General features: G+C 33.0%; 1 protein-coding gene across 23 annotated transcripts in view; it reads left to right on the forward strand.

Annotated features, from left to right (window-relative positions):
- grh (grainy head) overlaps positions 1-19,361 on the forward strand; it is a 663,099-nt gene that overhangs the window by 436,398 nt on the left and 207,340 nt on the right. Inside the window, exon 2 of one of the 23 annotated variants that reach the window (XM_067774959.1) lies at positions 8,987-9,637. The exons of the other annotated variants lie outside the window; for them this stretch is intronic. Within the exon in view, the coding sequence (XP_067631060.1) occupies positions 8,987-9,637 (651 nt within the window). The remainder of the gene's footprint in view (positions 1-8,986; positions 9,638-19,361) is intronic. 23 annotated transcript variants of the gene reach the window in all.

Below are 19,361 nucleotides of genomic sequence, written 5' to 3' on the forward strand. Positions count from 1 at the left end.
ATAACACATCGGTGATTATAAAGAGCTGTTCGCCTCGCTTTTGTTTATTTTGGAACCTTTCATGATCATCTCATCTGCAAGATCGTCACATTGGTGTTTGCGGCCGCACTGTCCTAGAACAGTCTACCTGTTCTCTCCATGGCATATAACTCCACTTAAAAGACATCGTGTGAGTCAGAAGGTCGGTGTGGATGATAAATCTGCAAATGCTTAGAGTAATATCCACTTCCAGTTCCCTTTTAAATTTTTGAGGCCTTAATCACATTCCTTCCTCAAAATATATCTTTTGCTCTGAACCTGTAAGCCAACAACCGCCGTGATAGTGCTCATGTCGCACGTAATGATTGTAGAGAGATCAAGTGAAAAATTAAGTCTCACCCTTCATGAGGTGCGCTGCTCAATGCACTTGATATTTCAAGTCATGCTCGTCCTTGCACCTTTCTCTATTGCCGGTTTTATCTAGCGCCTTCTACCAGATAAGAGTGTCATACTTCAGTGGCGATTGAATGATTGTATTGTACACGCCATGCATGTATCCGCAGACAGTCTCCAGTTCCTCTCAAAAGGCCTTTTGCAGATGTAGTATGCTGCCAGAGCTATCTTTGATCTCATCTGAACGCTCTTTCCACCTTAATTTGGAGTCGATAATCATGAGAAGATATGTGGCTCAAGAAGAGAGATTTATAGTTGTGCCGTTTGGACTCGGTAACTTAAATAATGGTAAATGCCGGATTGAACAACTCTTTTTTCGGCTCAGCCCTCTTTATCTAAAATTATCGCCCTATGACCAGTCTCTCAGTTTGTAATCTATTTGAGAACACTGACAACAGTATACATATTCAGCTGAAATTTCAATTAAATTTTTAGGAAGCACTTAACAAACAACTTTGTGTTGTTAATTCAAAGCGAGTTGTATTTTGGAATGCCACGGGGAAGAGAAATACTATTCTGAGGTGAAAAAATAGTGTGCTGGCCAAGCAAAACAAACATCCGATATTCATATCCTTGCACATCTAACAGTAAACATGAAAATGTTTCAGAAAAATATTTTAATACGAGATCCCTCTTCGGCGTTTGATCGGCAAACCCCTCCCAATGTACTTGTGTTATTAAAAGCTTTTAGAGAACAAGTAAGGAAGGCTAAGTTCGGATGTAACCGGGCATTACATACTCAGCTGCCAAATTACAGCTGCAAAACTTTTGAATTACCTTCTTTTAAAAGTGGGTAGTGCCACTCCCATTGTACAAAATTTTACTAATTTTCTATTTTGCGTCATAAAGTCAACCCACTACAAGTTTCATCGCTTTATCCGTCTTTGGTAATGAATTATTGCACTTTTTCGGTTTTTCGGAATTTTCGATATCGAAAAAGTAGGCGTGGTTATAGTCCGATTTCGTTCATTTCAAATAGCGATCTGAGATGAGTGCCCAGGAACTTACATACCAAATTTCATTAAGATACATCAAAGTTTACTCAAGTTATCGGACGGATGCACGAACGGACGGACGGACATGGCTAAATGAATTTCTTCTATCGCCTCTTTTTTCGCCCACATCATTTTGATATATAGGAGTCTATATCTATCTCGATTAGCTTATGCCGTTACGGGGTACCGTTATGTGAACAAAATTAATTTACTCTGTGAGCTATGCTCAGCTGAGTATAATAAAACACCCAAAAAGTGAATATATTTAAAAAATTGCGTAAGAAAGTGGTAAATTGTCACACAATGCGGCTTATTGTAATATGGAAATGTCTTACAGTTGATTAAACAGCAACCAAAATATTTAACAAATGGTGTTGAGCTGTGGGATATCCTACGACATATAAATATGTCTAGCAACCCCATAACGTCCTTATATGAGCATCAGCAGGCGTTTTATGAAATTTAACACAAAATTTTTTAAGACCGCGTGTTTGTATGTATGCATGTTTATATGTATGCTTGCACGTCAGCGCTATCACATTACAGCGACAAACGACATCCTTCCATCGGCTAACCGTTTTAATGTTCACATATCGTAGTCTTTTCGTTTTGTTGTTATCCTTTCGTGCAAAATTTGCATAATTTTTTCAAATTCCCAGTTTTTTTTTTACTTTTTATTTATTTCACACATTTGCTTGTTATTTTTTTATTACAAGGAAAATTAGAAAAAAATGCATTTATTTTCTTTAAAAAATTGTTGCTTTCCTTTGTTGGTTTTTTTTTGCTGTATTTTGTACTTTTTTTATGTATTTTTGCTGTTCTGCTGCACTTCCCCTTCCGCTCAAAATGTCAGAAAAAGCCTAAGCTTGTAGTTATTGTTTCTTGTAGCTATTGTTGCTTTGCAATTTAAGAGCTCTTCTAATTATATGTTCCGTTGAAGTGTTGAGCCAGGGCGTTCGCAGTTAAGTTGAATGAAGATCTTTTTTTGTTGTGTTGATGGCGCTTTTGTGACATGTGAAATTTTTGCTTTCGCTGCGCTTTTGTGAGTTTTTCTGCAAACATTTTTTTTTTTTCGATATTATTGCTTCGTTTTGAAAACTTAAACGTTATATCTATATGAATTTTAAAGTTCGAATATCCTGTCAGGTGTGAGTTCATTATTAGCAATTTTTTCCGACAAATGCACAAACACATAATTACTTTATATAGCTGCAAAGTCCTGTATTGAAATGCTGAAATGAGAAAAAAAACAAGAGGAAGCACAACTTTCCACTATACAATTTTGTAAAGAGTATATTAAAAAGAAAATATGCGCAAGTGGTACGAAATAAAAAAAAATAAAAGTTGTAAATAAATACAACAAAACTAATAAAAAAGTTTGAAAACTATTAAAAAAATGCATAAATACATTGGTAAACAATAAATACACACACTAAATTAAAAAAAAAAGTATAAGAAAAAAAAAATTGTTTGTTATATAGTCCTGGGTGCGACAAAATTTTCTAATATAAGGAAAAAAATATTAAACGTAGTAAAGAAAATTTGTTAAAAATATAAAAAATTAACTGATAAAAAATATAAAGGTAAAATTATAAAAAAAATTATAAAGGTAAAAAATTGTTTCACAATAACAAAAGCTAAAAATAAAATATAAAATAGTTGGTTATAAAATAAAGGATAACACTGATACAACAAAAACACAAAAAATAATAAAAAGTAAAAATTAAAAAAAAATAAGTGTTTAAAAAGCAGGTATTAAATAAAACAAAATTAATTTGATAAAAATATAAAGAAATACATCAATAAAAATTAGCAAAAAATAATCTAAAAAAATTTTGGAAATTAAAAAAAAATATTTTAGTTATAAAAAATGATAACCCAGAAAAAAAGATGACAACAAAACAAAAAGTATCAAAATGTTAAATTATTTTTTTTTTCTTATTAGGTTTATTCATTTTTTTTAATATCAAACAATATTTTTTACATGTGTACATATATAAAATTGGCACTAAAATAAATACCATTGAAACTACTTAAAAGAAAAGTAAGGCATTCTGTAAAATTATCTAAACTTTGGTTTTGAATGCCATTTAAGAGCTAAAATAAAATTTTCTTTGATATACAAATAAAATAATCTATATATGCACATATAAGTGAATTTGTGTACGTTTGTAAGTTCAAAGCAGAAAAACGGCTATACGGTACTCTAACGATTGTCTATTCAGGTTCTACTTTCCGGAAATTTGGTATATAGGTAGCTCTTTGCCCAGATTAGTATTTACGATACTTTTTTTTCAGGGAAGAGGAACCAGGGACCAATCTTTTCGCACAAATTTTATTCTTGGTTCTATTTACCTGAAATTGGGCATATAGGCCCTATATTAGTATTTATGACAATTTTTTCGGGAAATGGAGCAGGTATCGACTTGGACTGGGACTGCGATAAGGACTGGGAGTGGCAATGAGACTTGGACTTAGACTGGGACTGAAACTGGGATTTGAACTGAAACTGGGAAAAACGGATGAAAAGAAGAACCAGAGGGAAGATAAAAGAGGAAGATAAAAGAGGAGAAAGAGATAGAGCTAGACGAAGATAGAGATATGGATAGATGGTGCGGAAAATAAGTGAGGGAAAAGACGGATAGGAGAAAGAGACGCAGAAAAAGAGAAAGGCAGAGGGAAGAGTGAGTAAAAGGATAAGGAAACGAGGGAGAGGAGAGAAGGGAGATTAAGAGTTAAAAACAGCTTACAAGTTATACAGATGACTGCAAATCTAAGAGAATTAAAGAGGCTAATTCAAATTGACTCGACTTTGATTTACGTTTTTAGCAGTTTCTTTTTAACTTTTCATGTAATAATTTTTGTCTAGTATCCGTACTAAGTGTAAAATATTTCCCACCTTTTCTAAACTAAATTTAACACACCCAGAAAACGCACCAATGACAAAAGCATCTACCTTTCGATTTAAAAATGTAAAAATTGGCGACGAAGATGAAATATATAACTAATTTTTTTGCAATGAAACATTTTTAGAAGCTGCCGCGCACAAAAATTCTTAACTTTTTTAAATTATATTTCGCGTTGTAAAAAAAATGATGAGAGTGAAATTAAAAAAAAATCTGACACAAAATTCACAGGTTGAATATGCCATTCGTGTGTATGTTTACTGTGGATTGTGCGAGCAAACTTGCTTTGAATGGGATGCATATGGATGTGTGTAAATATGTATTCACTTTTGCAGGAAAGCTTCACAGCGACGCGAAGAGTGTTTTTGAAAAGTTTCTTTCCGAGATGTGGACCAGCAACCGATCTATTCGAACAAATTCTATTAATGGTTCGATTTGCGTGATATTTGTATCTTTTTGTCGTAAGCCACTGATAACTGAAGTTTCGATTCAGTCACTACCGGAAGATTAATTCATTAATTTATGTTAGTGTAAATAATAAATATTTATTTAATTTTTCAAATTTAAACTCAGCTTCATAAACTTTGTTGACTATTTTTTTCAAGTCCTTTTATTAGTTTTTGTATTTAATTATTTGCATGCAATCAAAACTTATTTTTTAATGCCAAAGAAATATAAGGGCCTACATAAGTAATCGTACCCATTCTTATTTAAATAGGTTGGCCCCTGGTCCACTTCCTGGAAAAAAATTTTCTAAATATTACCTACTAGCGTTTGCCTGCGGCCCCGTCCGCAAGGAGATAATAAAATATATGTGCTATTCACATTAGCCTGCTTATCAAGTTATCTGTTATCAGGTTTAGAGGGTATCACTGCTCACTTTGTAAGCCCGCGACTTTTTTGAACCATTGAGTTTGTAATATTGGTGAAGGTCAGTATAATTAAAGTTATAATGTGTAAAAATTATTAAATAATAGTTGTTCCCCCTACCATTTTCGAAAAGGTTTTAGCCAGTAGACTATTATCTATCTGCGTCCCAAATTTCATCAAAATCCATGCAGCCGTTCTGGTATGTTTCAGTGACAAAAACGAAAAAATATAATTAAATTATAACTGTTCCTAGGGGGCGGGGACTTCCCCTTTTCAAAAATATATAGCTAGTAGATCCTTCTGGCTCTTGGCTATGTGTGCCAAATTTCATCCAAATCCGTCCAGCCGTTCTTGCGTGATTGTGTCACAAAGACAAACGTCTGGAAATCCAAACATCTAAACATCCAAACTTTCGCATTTTTAATATAACTAGCCTTTACCCGCGGCTCCGTCTGCAAGTAGAAAACAAAATATATGGGATATTCACATTAGCCTGCTTATCAAGTTATCTGTTTAAAACTAATTTTTGTCAATGTATCTTATTTTTGCATGAGTTCCTTTTTTGGGAAAATTTTGAGTGCGAAGCACAATGTATGTTGTGCTTTGTAACTATGAAAAAAATTTCGAAATACCAGTTGAAACGACATTACTTCACGTGTCACCAAAACATTTTTGAAATGGTAGAAGAGGTAAAAGCCTTAAAAGGAGAGTTTCTTGAGCATGATGCGAGAAGAATAGTTGATGTAATTGAAGACAAAGGTCCTCCAAATAATGTCTAAATTTTATACACCAATGATAATTATGATATGTGCGCATTGAAAGCGTCGTACATGACAAGTTTACGTATAGCAATAAGTTTGAAGCCCTCTTCCGACTGAACTTTAATAAATGAAATATGCCAGGAGATGCCTTCATGTGTTGGAGTAAATGGAATGGCAATTGCAAGCGAAATAAGCAGGGTAAAACTATCCTGATCAGTAACACGTCGAATTGAAAATTTGCACCAACATTTAAATAATAAATTGAGAGCGAAACTGGATGCATGCAGATATTTTTCAATTGCAGTTGATGAGTCTTGTGACATAGCAGATACTAGCTAGATCTTGATAGGTATGTAGTTTTAAAGCATAATATAATACTATCACTGGTGAAAAAAATTACTTTTCAGTGAAAGTTTGGCAAAAATTTATATTTTAAACCACAAAAAAAAAAAAAAAAAAAAACAAAAAAAAATCTGATATACTTCAGAAAATTTCACCTAGCTAGTATATTTTAACTAACATCTCAATTATCAATGCTCAGGAATACGCATTATTGATGATGATTTTGAAATTAGCGAGGAGATATTTGGTATCATGCCACTTTTGGAAAATACCAGAAATTGATATATTCAACGTTATTCATAAAAAGTTCAATGAGAATCTTGCTTTGACAAAACTATCTGATATATGGAGCACCAGCCGTAGTTGGTAAGAATAATGGTCTTGTTGGTCAGCTAATCAAAAGTGGAATAGAAGTACCTACATATCACTGCATAAGCCACCAAGAAAATGTAGCATGCCACTAAAACTATGGATGTAGTAGTAAACATTTAAAAAAATATAAGATGAGGTTATAACGCACTTACACATAGAAAATTTAAGAAATTTCTAGACGAATGCGAATGTCAGTATGGTGATTTGGTAATGTTTACACAGGTTAGGTGGCTGAGCAGAGGAAAATACTTAAGAGGATTTTTTGAAATAAGAAATGAAATATCTACTAGATTTCGCTATATAAAATTTAAAAGACACGGACTTAATAGAAGCTATATCTTCAGCACATTTTAAGTGGCTTTATATATAAAATTGAAAGTTTTTGCCCGACCTACAAAAAGAAAAGTTGTTCAACTTCCCTTGTATAAGGACAATTTTGAATGAGTATGAAAATATAGACTTTGATTTTAGTTGCATGAAAAGCAGCTTAGAAATCGTGAAGATAAATTTTCAGAAAATGAAATATTAAAACACTTGTCTATGTTTAGTAGTACATATATATGTGAGAAAGCATTTTCCAGCCCTAAATTAATCAAAACGAATCTTAAAAACTCCTTCACCAAAGACCATTTAGAAACCGTTATACAATTATCCACATATAGTGCAACAATATACATTAAAGGTGTTATAAAAACATTCAAGTAAAGTTGTGACAGGCAACACAATTATATTGTAACGAACTTACTAAAATTCCTCTTATTTGCAACCTTCTTCTAACGTTCGAATCACTAAACTGTTGAATAAATAACTCTAATATTCGATAATGCAAATTGGTCTTTATTAGACTACTTTCAAAATAACACTTTTATTGCTCGACAGATAGCGTGCTTAATCAAAACTGATTGTCGTGCCTCTACTGTTGCTGCCTTTTATACTGTCTGATTTCCTCGTTGCATATTTCTAGGCTTTTCTATTCTAGAATTTACTAGTTGTTTATCAGCTATCAACTTATCAGCTATAACTACAGATGCACACCTACAGCCTCTCATATGAGCGTGTGTTTGTGATCATCTCAGATAAGATATATGCATGTGTTTGTGCGTCTCTTCTCCGCTGCTCGTATGGACATATGAGTAGACATAGTGATTGATTTAATGATGTGCATACAAGTCACTGCTTAGCATCGACTTAGAGATGATAGTATCCGTTAATGTTGCTAATATTCGTCACAATATTAAGTATACACATTATGAACTTGTTACTGCGTTTATTCCACTTAACTTAATACCTATTCTATGTTTGTTGTATTATTATATGTAGATCTATACATACATAGCATTACTTGAACTGTATTAAAATATTATTTCCAAAAAGTAATTAAATTTACAAAAAAAAATTTTAGTTTTTCTCAGTGCACTTATAATTTTTATAGTTCTGTTAGTATTTGCACTTCAATACAAAAATTTTTGAGCAGCTCTGTTTATTGGCTACAAAATATAAGATTTTCATTGATAAAGAATAATAAAAAATATTAAAAAATTGAACCAAAATGGTCTTAAGTAAAAAAAAAAATACGAGAAACAAAATAACTTAAAGAAACATAAATTTTTTTTTTAAACAAATGTATTGGTGAAAAAAATTTTACTAAAATTTTTTTAAATATGTTTAAGTTTAAAAAATAAATAAGCAATAAAAAAAGAAAAATCAAAATAAAACCACAGAAAAAAAAGAAATTAAATAAGGGAAGGGCAAAATAAAATAATAGTAAAAATTACAAAAAAACGAAAATTCGAAAAATTTAATAGTGTGCAGTAATGTACAAACAAACAAAATTAAACACAAAAAACAACAAAAATAAAATAATTGGTAAAAGGTTACACTTACATACATTTATATCAGTATTTCGGTAACGTACTATACCCACATTAATAACAAAATTAAATAATATACACAAAGAAAAACTATAAGTCACATAAAAAAAAGCAAATAAATAAAAAATTTGCATAAAATACAAAAAAACCTAAGAAAAACTAATAAAATATAACATATGTAATAGTATAAAGTGACATAACTCAACATAATATAACTTAACAAAACATAACATAACTAAACATAAGATAACATTACAAAGCACAAGATGATAAAGCACAAAAATAAATACTATGCAATGCAATCATGATTTCTTGTTCATAAGGGTTCGAATATTTCCATATTAAAAACAAAAAACAGAGCCCAATAAAAAAAAACAACAAATCAAGATTGCGATTATAACATAAATTCACGCTCACCACTATGCATCCCAAATTAGGCGCCGCACCGTCTTAACCAGCATTGAATCCTTGGCTTCATCAACGCCACCACTACCACCTGCACCGCCACCGCTTTCACAACATCAACAACAGCAACATGAAGTAGTACCCATAGCACTCACTTCAAGCATCGCTAATGGTCATGGTGGCAGTGGTGGCACAACTGATGGCTGTAGCAGTCCCAACGATCATACAACACAAGTGATTATACAACAACACCACAATGGAGATTATCAACTGGATAATGGTACACGTTACTTTGATCCCCAATCGGCACATTTAAGTGCAGTTGTCTCTGCACAAACACCACAAGCACTGCTCACTCTCTCACCTAATGACGGAGCAGCACATCCGCATCATATACAAAATGAACAACAACAACAACATCACAACCAACATCAGCTACAAGAACAACACCATGATCAACAATCGCATAATGATGGAGCACATTTTCATCAAACGCATTTGCAACAACATCAATTGAGCATAGAATCAGCTGCTACTGCAGTAGATTTGGGTGCTTTGACCACAGCACACCAAGTGCATCAATTACATACACCCAATGGTGGTACATCTTATGTGTACGAATATTATAAGCTGAGCGATTCGAAAGATGAACCATCAGATGTGGCAGCAGAGTTGCATTGGAGGTAGGTGTATTTTAATTATATATTTTATAAGGCAAATTTTAAATTTGCCCTTCCACGGGTCAAAGTTTCCGCTTCTTCATCAAGGTGTCTGACTTTTATATAGGTAAGACCGCATCATACTGGTGGACTTGTTTCTAAAACCCGTGTAGAGTGAAAGATCAGATGAAAAAGACTATGGAAAAGAAATAACGATAAAGCAAAAAAAAAACAAAAATTTAAGAAAGTGCGAAAAAAGACGCTCAAAGTGAAAACTAGAAAGAGAAGTAAAGGATGATCGAAACTATTAGACCGATAATCAGTTAGAGGAAAAGTTAAAAGGGCAAAATGGATTGGCAGAAGTTTTATAATGTCAATGAAGAAGAAGCAAGAAAAGTGTAAGGGGATAATTAAAAAAACAAAAAGGCTTACAGATAAATAAGTAGAAAAAGGCCAAGAAGCGAAAAAGAGAAGAAAAGGAAAGAGAATAAATACTAGACGAGAAAACATGGAAATGAAGAATCAAATTATATTTTTGTAATACATCTAGAAGAATTAAGAGGAAGTAAGGGGAAGAGATCTAAAGTAAAATGAGGGAAAAAAGTGTAACAAAATAAAAATAAAATAGTTAAAAAACGGGTAATGTGGTAGAAGAACAGGTATATTAAAAATTGGTAAGGAAAAAAGGGGAAAAAGAATCAAAAATTAGAAAAGGAAAACTAGGCAAGGAAATGAACGTAAAAATAACATGAATAAGTAAAGCTGTCTACGTTCGGGTGTAACCGAACATTAGAACTCATCGTGAGTTTTAATTGTACAGCTCAAAAAAGTAAGGGAGTCTAAGTTCAGGTTTAAAGGAAGTTGGATTTACGCTGCTGTTTATTTTACATATTTATTTGGAAGGAAACATACCTAAAACTTGAAGATTTCGATATGTTTCAATATTATGAACTTTGGTAGCATTACATACATATGTATATCAAAATGCTTGAATGGAAAATGGAACTGATTTAGCCAAGTCCGTCCGTCCGTCTGTCTGTGATCACGATAACTCGAGTAAATATTGATATTTAGTATATGCGTGCCTTGACACTCATTTCCCATCACTATTGTGAGCGAAAAATGAGCAAAGTCGGATGATAACCACGCCCACTTTTTGTATATATAACATTTTGAAAACACAAAAAAAACCTGATTATTTAGTAATGAATATAAATAGAATAGAATAGAAATATTTCTTGTTAAAACCAAAGATGTGTATCGAACTTTGTTACTAGGGATTTATTTTTTTGAGGCTCTAGAAATGTTGTGTATATCGCTTGATCGAAATAGGGCGCGACACCGCCCATTTAGAAAAAAATGTCTCCCAATTTCCTCTTACAATAAAACTTGGTAGGTGAAATATCATTGATACAATACTATTTTTCGCTAAGATTTAGCTTATTATTCTAGTCTACGAACCTTTTAAACACCTTTTTTATAAAAGTGGGCAACTTAACCGATCACGTCCATTTCTACTAGAAATATTTTCTGCTATAAAGAAAGTTAGTATTTCCAATTTTATTACGATATATTAATTTTTCTTCGAGTCATGGCTCCTGAACCATAGAAAATTCCTTGGTAATAAAAGGGGCATTGCCACGCCCATATTTTTAAATTTTAATTTTTTCCTATTTGAAAATACCATTGATATAAAGCTCTTTTTTGTAAGGATGTAGCTCATTTCATTCGTCCACGACCCTTTTAAAAATCTTTTTATATAAAACGGGGCGTAGTTTAACCGATTTCGTTAGTTTTTCCTCGAAGGATTTATTATAGTAAAGGCAGAATTTTCTCATGATAGGCTTAACGGTTTTTGATTTATGATTAATAATATTTGTATAATTGATTTTAACACAAGTGGGCGGTGCCACGCCCATTTTCAAAAATGTTTTCACACGTCCACACGTGAAATTTCCAAATTCTTGGTGTATTATTTACTAAATAATCATGGTTTTTTTTTTTTGAAAATGGTATATAAATAAAAAGTAGGCGTGGTTATCATTCGATTTCACTCATTTTAAACAGTAATGGGAGATGAGTGCCAAGGAACTCATATACCAAATTTCAATAAGATATCTCAATATTTACACAAGTTATAGTGTACACAGCAGACGGACGGACCTACATTGCTTTAGTAATTCCTTTCTTCATCCTGAGCATTTTAATATGTGGAAGTCAATATTTATCTCGATTCGCTTATGCCATTACGATCAATCGTTATCCAATAAAAGTTAATATACTCTTTGTGCAAAGCACGCTGGGTATAAAAAGATTAAGAAAAAATAGGAATAGAATCAAAAAATACACCGAAAAAGATAAGATAAACATTGAAAAAAAAAAATAAAATTGGGGAAGTAGACAAAGAAAAAAATAGAAATAGAGAATGGATAGACTAAGTTATAAAAAAAAGAATATTTATAAAAAAGGAAAAAGAAAAAGAGGAAAATATCGAAAACTAACAAAAATAAGAAAAGTAGAAAAAAATGCAAAGACAAAACAAAATATGGTTACAAATAGGTCTTCAAAGCTAACTTAGTAAGCGCTACAAAAAAAAAACGAAAACAAGCTGAGAGCCTTGGAGACAAAATAAGGGAAAATCACCATTTAGGAAAATGAACCTTGGGGTAACCCTGAAATGTGTTTGTATGACATGGGTATCGACTGGTAGGTATTAAAGAGTCTTTTAAAAGGGAGTGGGCCATAGTTCTAAAGGTGGACGCCTTTTCGAGATATCGACCAAAATGTGGACCAGGGTGACCCAGAACATCATATGTCTTGTACCGCTAATTTATTTATATATGTAATACCACGAACTGTATTCCTGCCATGATTCCAATGGTTTTGATTTCGCGCTGCAGAAATTTTTCATTTTCTTCTACTTAATATGGTAGGTGTCACACCCATTTTACAAAGTTTTTTCTAAAGTTATATTTTGCGTCAAAAAACCAATCCAATCACCATATTTCATCCTTTTTTCGTATTTGGTATAGAATTATGGCATTTTTTTTCATTTTTCGAAATTTTCGATATCGAAAGTGGGCGTGGTCATAATTGGATTTCGCCCATTTTTAAAACCAAGATAAAGTGAGTTCAGTATAAAAACTGGGTGTGGCTTCAACCGATTTCGCACATTTTCACAGAAAATAAGTATCGTCATAGAAGATATGTCCTTGCCAAATTTAACAAGGATTGGTAAATTTTTATTCGACTTATGGCATTAAAAGTATTCTAGATAAATTAAATGGAAAATGGCGGAGCCACGCCCATTTTGAAATTTTCTTTTATTTTTGTATTTTGTTGCACCATATCATTACTGGCGTTGAATGTTGACATAATTTACTTATATACTGTAAAGATATTCAATTTTTGTTAAAATTTGACTTTAAAAAATTTTTTTTAATGAGTGGACGTGTTCGTCATCCGTTTTTTATAATTCTTATTTAGAACACATATATGGTAATAGGAGTAACGTTCCTGCCAAATTTCATCATGATATCTTCAACGACTGCCAAATTAAGGCTTGCAAAACTTTTAAATTACCTTCTTTTAAAATTGGGCGTTGTCACGCCCATTGTCCAAAATTTTACTAGTTTTCTATTCTCGTCATAAGTTCAACCCACCTACTAAGTTTCATCGCTTTATCCGTTTTTGGTAATGGATTATCGCACTTTTTCGATTTTTCGAAATTTTCGATATCGAAAAAGTGGGCGTGGTTATAGTCCGATTTTGTTCAGTTTAAATAGCGATCTGAGATGAGTGACCAGGAACTTACATACCAAATTTCATCAAGATACCTCAAAATTTACTGAAGTTATCGTGTTTAGGGACGGACAGACGGACGGACAGACATGGTTAAATTAATTTATTTTTTCGCCCACATCATTTTGATATATAGAAGTCTATGCCGATTAGTTTATGCCGTCACACGGTACCGTTGTGCGAACAAAATTAATATACTCTTTGAGCTCTGCTCAGTTGAGTATAAAAATCATCAAAATGCAGCGCATTTTTATCGCCCGCATTTGCGTTCGCTGAACTTTTGCCTTGAGTACGCACGCGCATGTCGCTTATAAGCTACGAAACAGTTAACTACACAAGTAAACATTAGCGCTAGTCGAAAATTTTGCTTTTTTATTATTTCTTCATTCTCCACCAGATATTTTATTTATTTTAAAAAATTTGCTTAATTTTAAGATTTACTTTTTATTTCTTTAGTTATTTTGTTGAGCAAATAAGTTTGAAAGATATATTAGCTGATTGCAAAACTAAAAAGCAGACGTAAAAATAAGAAAAAAACATAGACTTTTATGTGCGAAAATAATTTAGATGTGCGAAAAGGAGGTGTTTTTTTTTTTTTTTTTGATTAAATGCAATGTGGGTCTTTTGTGCGCGCGCATGCGCAATGCCTACTACCTGTTGTAGTGTGTCCACTATTTGCATGCAAATTTGTAATTAAGTTAGACAGATATTCAATCATTTTGTGTTCAAATCTGCGTAAATTTCTTAATTACATTTGTGTTTGGTTTTAAGGTTTTTCTATCAGATTAAAATTCTAGTTGTAATGAGATTTAATTTTTGTTTGTTTTTGCCTTGATGGCGGATGGTGTGGCGAAGAGTACGTGGCGTGTAAGAGATATAGAAGTTTGCAAAAAGAATAAGAAAATCATTAAAGTAGGTTACTTCATACATCTACTAGAGACGGCCGTAATTTTTGTCAGGTGCTGCATTGAATCTTTGGCACATTGATCTTTAGTCTCACATACGTACAAGTAGGCTGCATGATTTATGAGTTTGCTCACCACTGTGGCATATCCACTATGCCTAGCCATTTGCCTCAAGGGCTATTGGTGACATTGGTCACCCAAGTCTTTGTTCTTAATCTAATTTTACTTCACGCTTTTCTATACTTTTGTTCAAGACAAATTTGCGCATTGATAAATTACTATTTTATACATTTTTGCTGTTTTGTATGGTTGGTTGTTGCTGTTGCAATTAATGCCTACTGGCAAATGTTGTTCGTCCAAACAAAACAATTTATTATTACTCCGTTTATTCTTATGTTAATCACATGTACACGCCTTTATGATGTCAAGTAATGAATATGACAAGTTATATCTATTACAAAAACAACATACAATTAAATAGTATTGGCAACAAGATGCAGGTACTAAAAAACGAAAGAAAATCATTTTACTTTTTAACCCGAGTTCATTTTTCAAATGGCATTTATTGTGACCAATAGCCTCAACTGATTGTCACCAAGAACATAAGTACATATTTGTGTATGTCATAGTTGGGCATATCGCACTAAAGTTTTAGTGCACTGACTGCTGTGCTCAACTACAGTAAGTACGTAAGTTTTAGCTTGACTAATCACTTTTGTTATATTTGACTAATTTTTAACATTTTTAATGTGTAAACATGATTGCTCGCGGTATGTGGGAATCCATAATGTTATCAGAAAATAAATGCAAGCGTAAGCGTAATGTTGGCAAGTGGTATGCTATATTACGCAATATAGAATATATGTAAGTGTAGGGTTAGTGTTAAAGGTTTGTTATCGATGAACTTTGTTATTGACGGGATATGGGTTTTTTATGCATTTCTTAACGACGACTTATACATTTGTTATCGCTGTGTTATCGATGAGTTACAGACGAGGTATTGAATTGTTATAAACTTCTTATTGATAAGAAAGGCCATCAGTTATCGATTTTTATTAAAAGTTATCAATTTGTTATCGAAAATTTGTTGATAGGGCGTATTATCGATTTGTTATCTAAAAGTTGTCGATTTCTTATCAAAAAATTATCAATTTGTTATCGAAAAATAAACATTTCATTATCGGAGGGCTACAAATTTGTTATCGAAGTGTTCTTTATGTGTTGACGATGCCTCATCAGTTTGTTATGAAACAGGTACCGATAAAATTGGAATTTGAAATCGACGACATATCTATCACAAACCGATAACTCAACCATTATTTTGATTTCGATAAAAAGCCGATAATAATATCAATACCTTGTTGTTATTAGTTGTTACCGATGAGATACCGATAAAGCTCTTCGCAAATAGCCCGAAATTATTTTTTTCTGGTAATGTTACCTCGGTTGTGACTTAGCTTCAACCCCTAGGCGAAATCTAGTTAATAAAAAAGCATTTGTTTTCTAGGCGTACGCATCGAACTTAAAGCTTTTTTTATTTTATATGTTTATATATATATATTTTTTTTTCACTATTTTATTCAGTTTTTTGGCTTTTTTCTTCTTATAGTTAGTTTCGATGCCGTTTATTTCTTTCTTTGTTTCATTTCTCTGTATCATTTTTCATGATATCCGATTCCGCATTCCTATGCTGCTCTAATTTTCCTCCTTATTTGAATATAATCAATCAATATTTTTTGTTTTGACACTAGATGTTAATAGTCTCAATATGGATGTTATCTCATTTGTTTCTTTCAACTTACTTTCAAAATTCTTCACTTTTGTATCAAATTCTAAATTTCTTTTATATTTAACTAGCAGACCAGGCAGACGTTGTTCTGCCCTAAATTTGGCCTATCTGCATACATTTTAATAAGCTTTTTCCGTCTAACTCTGCCCTACCCCTCTACACTTTTTCCTAATATTTTTATTCACTCCTCCCTCCGTCTTTTTCGCTTCATCTCCATCTTCGTCTCATTCTATCTCTTTCTCAGTCTCCTTCTCTCTTTTCTCTTCTCTCAAGTTTTTCTCCTTCTTCTGCATCTCTTATTGCCAGTCCGAGAGGGTGGTATGTATTTTGTTCCACTTCCACTCCGAGTCGCAGTCTCAGTCCCAGTCCTAGTCCTAATCCCAGTCCCAGTCCGTCTCTGGTATACTTCCCGGAAAAAAGCATCGGAAATATTAATATAATCGAATAGGACGTATGTAAATAAGTATGTGGGTATTATTAATTCTTGCCTTTATTTCGGCTTCGCATGCATATTTATCAGTTTTGCCAGGTTGATGCGACTAAATTGAATATCACAATGAATTTTAGAGCTCTCAGCAACAGCTTTCATTTGATATCCATAATACACACACATTTTAGGGGTATCCGGGTCCATGTTTTGGCCTATATCTCGAGACCCTAGTCATTCAGCGGTGTAAAACTTACTCTGTATTATAGCGCTCATCAGCGGCATCAATTTGATACGCATAATGTAAAAACACATTCTAGGGGTGCCCGGGTCGACGTTTTATGCTATATCTCGAGACCCTAGCCTCTTAGTTGTATGAAAATTGTCCTGTACTATAGCACTCATCAACAGTTTTCATTTGATATTCGTATTGTATAAACACATTCTAGGGGTACCCGGGTCCACGTTTTATGCTATATCTCGAGACCCTATAGCCTCTCAGTTGTATGAAAATTGTCCTGTACTATAGCACTCATCAACAGCTTTCATTTGATATCCATATTGTATAAACACATTCTAGGGGTACCCGGGTCCACGTTTTATGCTATATCTCGAGACCCTATAGCCTCTCAGTTGTATGAAAATTGTCCTGTACTATAGCACTCATCAACAGTTTTCATTTGATATCCATATTGTAAAAACACATTCTAGGTGTATCCGGGTCCACGTTTTATGCTATATATCGAGACCCTAGCTTCCCACTTGTATGAAAATTGTCCTGTACTATAGCACCCATCAACAGCTTTCATTTGATATCCATATTGTATAAACACATTCTAGGGGTACCCGGGTCCACGTTTTGGCCTATATCTCGAGACCCTAGGCACCCAGGTGTATGAAAATTATTCTGTACTGTAGCACTCATCAAGAGATTTCATTTGATATCTATATTGTATAAACATATTCTAGGGGTACCCGGGTCCACGTTTTGATTTCAAGACCCTATGCTCGTAGTGAAAAGAAGGTAGACGTTGGCTGATTCTCAGACCTACCCAATATGCTCACAAAATTTGATGAGAATCGGTTCAGCCGTTTCGGAGGAGTTAAGCCTCTAACACCGTGACAGAAGAATTTTATATACCTATTGAATTTTTTCTAAAAAAAAAATCATAACTCAAGAATGGCTAAACCGATTTGGGATTTCAAAATCAACTAACCACCATCTCTCCTTCCTCTATCTTTCCTAAAAATTTCATGGCAATCTTTCTATCCGTTTCCGAGTTATGGAGTGACAATCAAAATGTACACTTCTTTTTATATATATAGATTTTGATGTAGTCATAAGTGGGTTGCTTTCATGGGAGTCACTTTAAAATGTCTAGAACATATATATATATTCACACAGTAGTGTGATGGGTAGTGGGTCAACCCAGCGAAAAATGCACCTTGGAAAAATTGATTGAATTACTAAGGAAGTTCAGAATTTTTGTCCAAATGGTCTAGCATATATGTATTGCAAACATGCATCGCACATTTTTTAAAATACACTAACAAAATATACGGCTGTGCATTTGCTACGTCTTTGAAAATACGCAACATTAAAATCCGTAGTTAATTTTTTCAATGTTGGATTGCAAATCAGCAATTGTCAATTCAAAACGAAGTGTGGAAAAAAATTTTAAATTAAAAAAGTTGCTCACGATCCGTAGCTCTTATTTGCTATATCAACGTTTCCAACGCCAAATACACCAAATTTTGAACTCCCTTATCTTATTACTTCAAACGAGTAAAAATTGTTTGTATATCAGCAACGATTTCGGAAACGGCTAACCGATTTGAATGAAATTTTGCACATAAATTGTGTATCAAATTCTAAGGCTTTTTACCTAGGTTTTGCCACTGAGGGTTTTTTCACAACGTTACCACCTATTTTTATACTCAGTTGAGCAGAGCTCACAGAGTATATTAACTTTGATTGGATAACGGTTGGTGGTACAGGTATAAAGGAATCGAGATAGATATAGACTTCCATATATCAAAATCATCAGTATCGAAAAAAAATTCGATTGAGCCATGTCCGTCCGTCCGTCTGTCCGTTAACACGATAACTTGAGTAAATTTTGAGGTATCTTGATGAAATTTGGTATGTAGATTCCTGGGCACTCATCTCAGATCGCTATTTAAAATGAACGATATCGGACAATAACCACGCCCACTTTTTCGATATCGAAAATTTAGAAAAATCGAAAAAGTGCGATAATTCCTTACCAAATACGGATAAAGCGATGAAACTTGGTAGGTGAGTTCAGCTTATAACGCAGAATAGAAAACTAGTAAAATTTTGGACAATGGGCGTGGCACCCCACTTTTTAAAGAAGGTAATTTAGAAGTTTTGCAAGCTGTAATTTGGCAGCCGTTGAAGATATCATGATGAAATTTGGCAGGAACGTTATACTTATTACTATATGCCTCTATAATAAAAATTAGCAAAATCGGAGAACGACCACGCCCACTTTTTAAAAAAAATTTTTTTAAATTCAAATTTTAAAAGAAAAGTTAATATCTTTACAGTATATAAGTAAATTATGTCAGCATTCAACTCCAGTAATGATATGATGCAACAAAATACAAAAATAAAAGAAAATTTCAAAATGGGCGTGGCTCCGCCCTTTTTCATTTAATTTGTCTAGGATACTTTTAATGCCATAAGTCGAACAAAAATTTACCAATCCTTGTGAAATTTGGTAGAGGCTTAGATTCTAGGACGATAACTGTTTTCTGTAAAAAGGGCGAAATCGGTTGAAGCCACGCCCAGTTTTTATACAC

This window comes from Eurosta solidaginis, chromosome 3 (genome assembly GCF_040869045.1).
Source record: "Eurosta solidaginis isolate ZX-2024a chromosome 3, ASM4086904v1, whole genome shotgun sequence".
In the NCBI taxonomy this organism is placed as follows: Eukaryota; Metazoa; Arthropoda; class Insecta; order Diptera; family Tephritidae; genus Eurosta; species Eurosta solidaginis.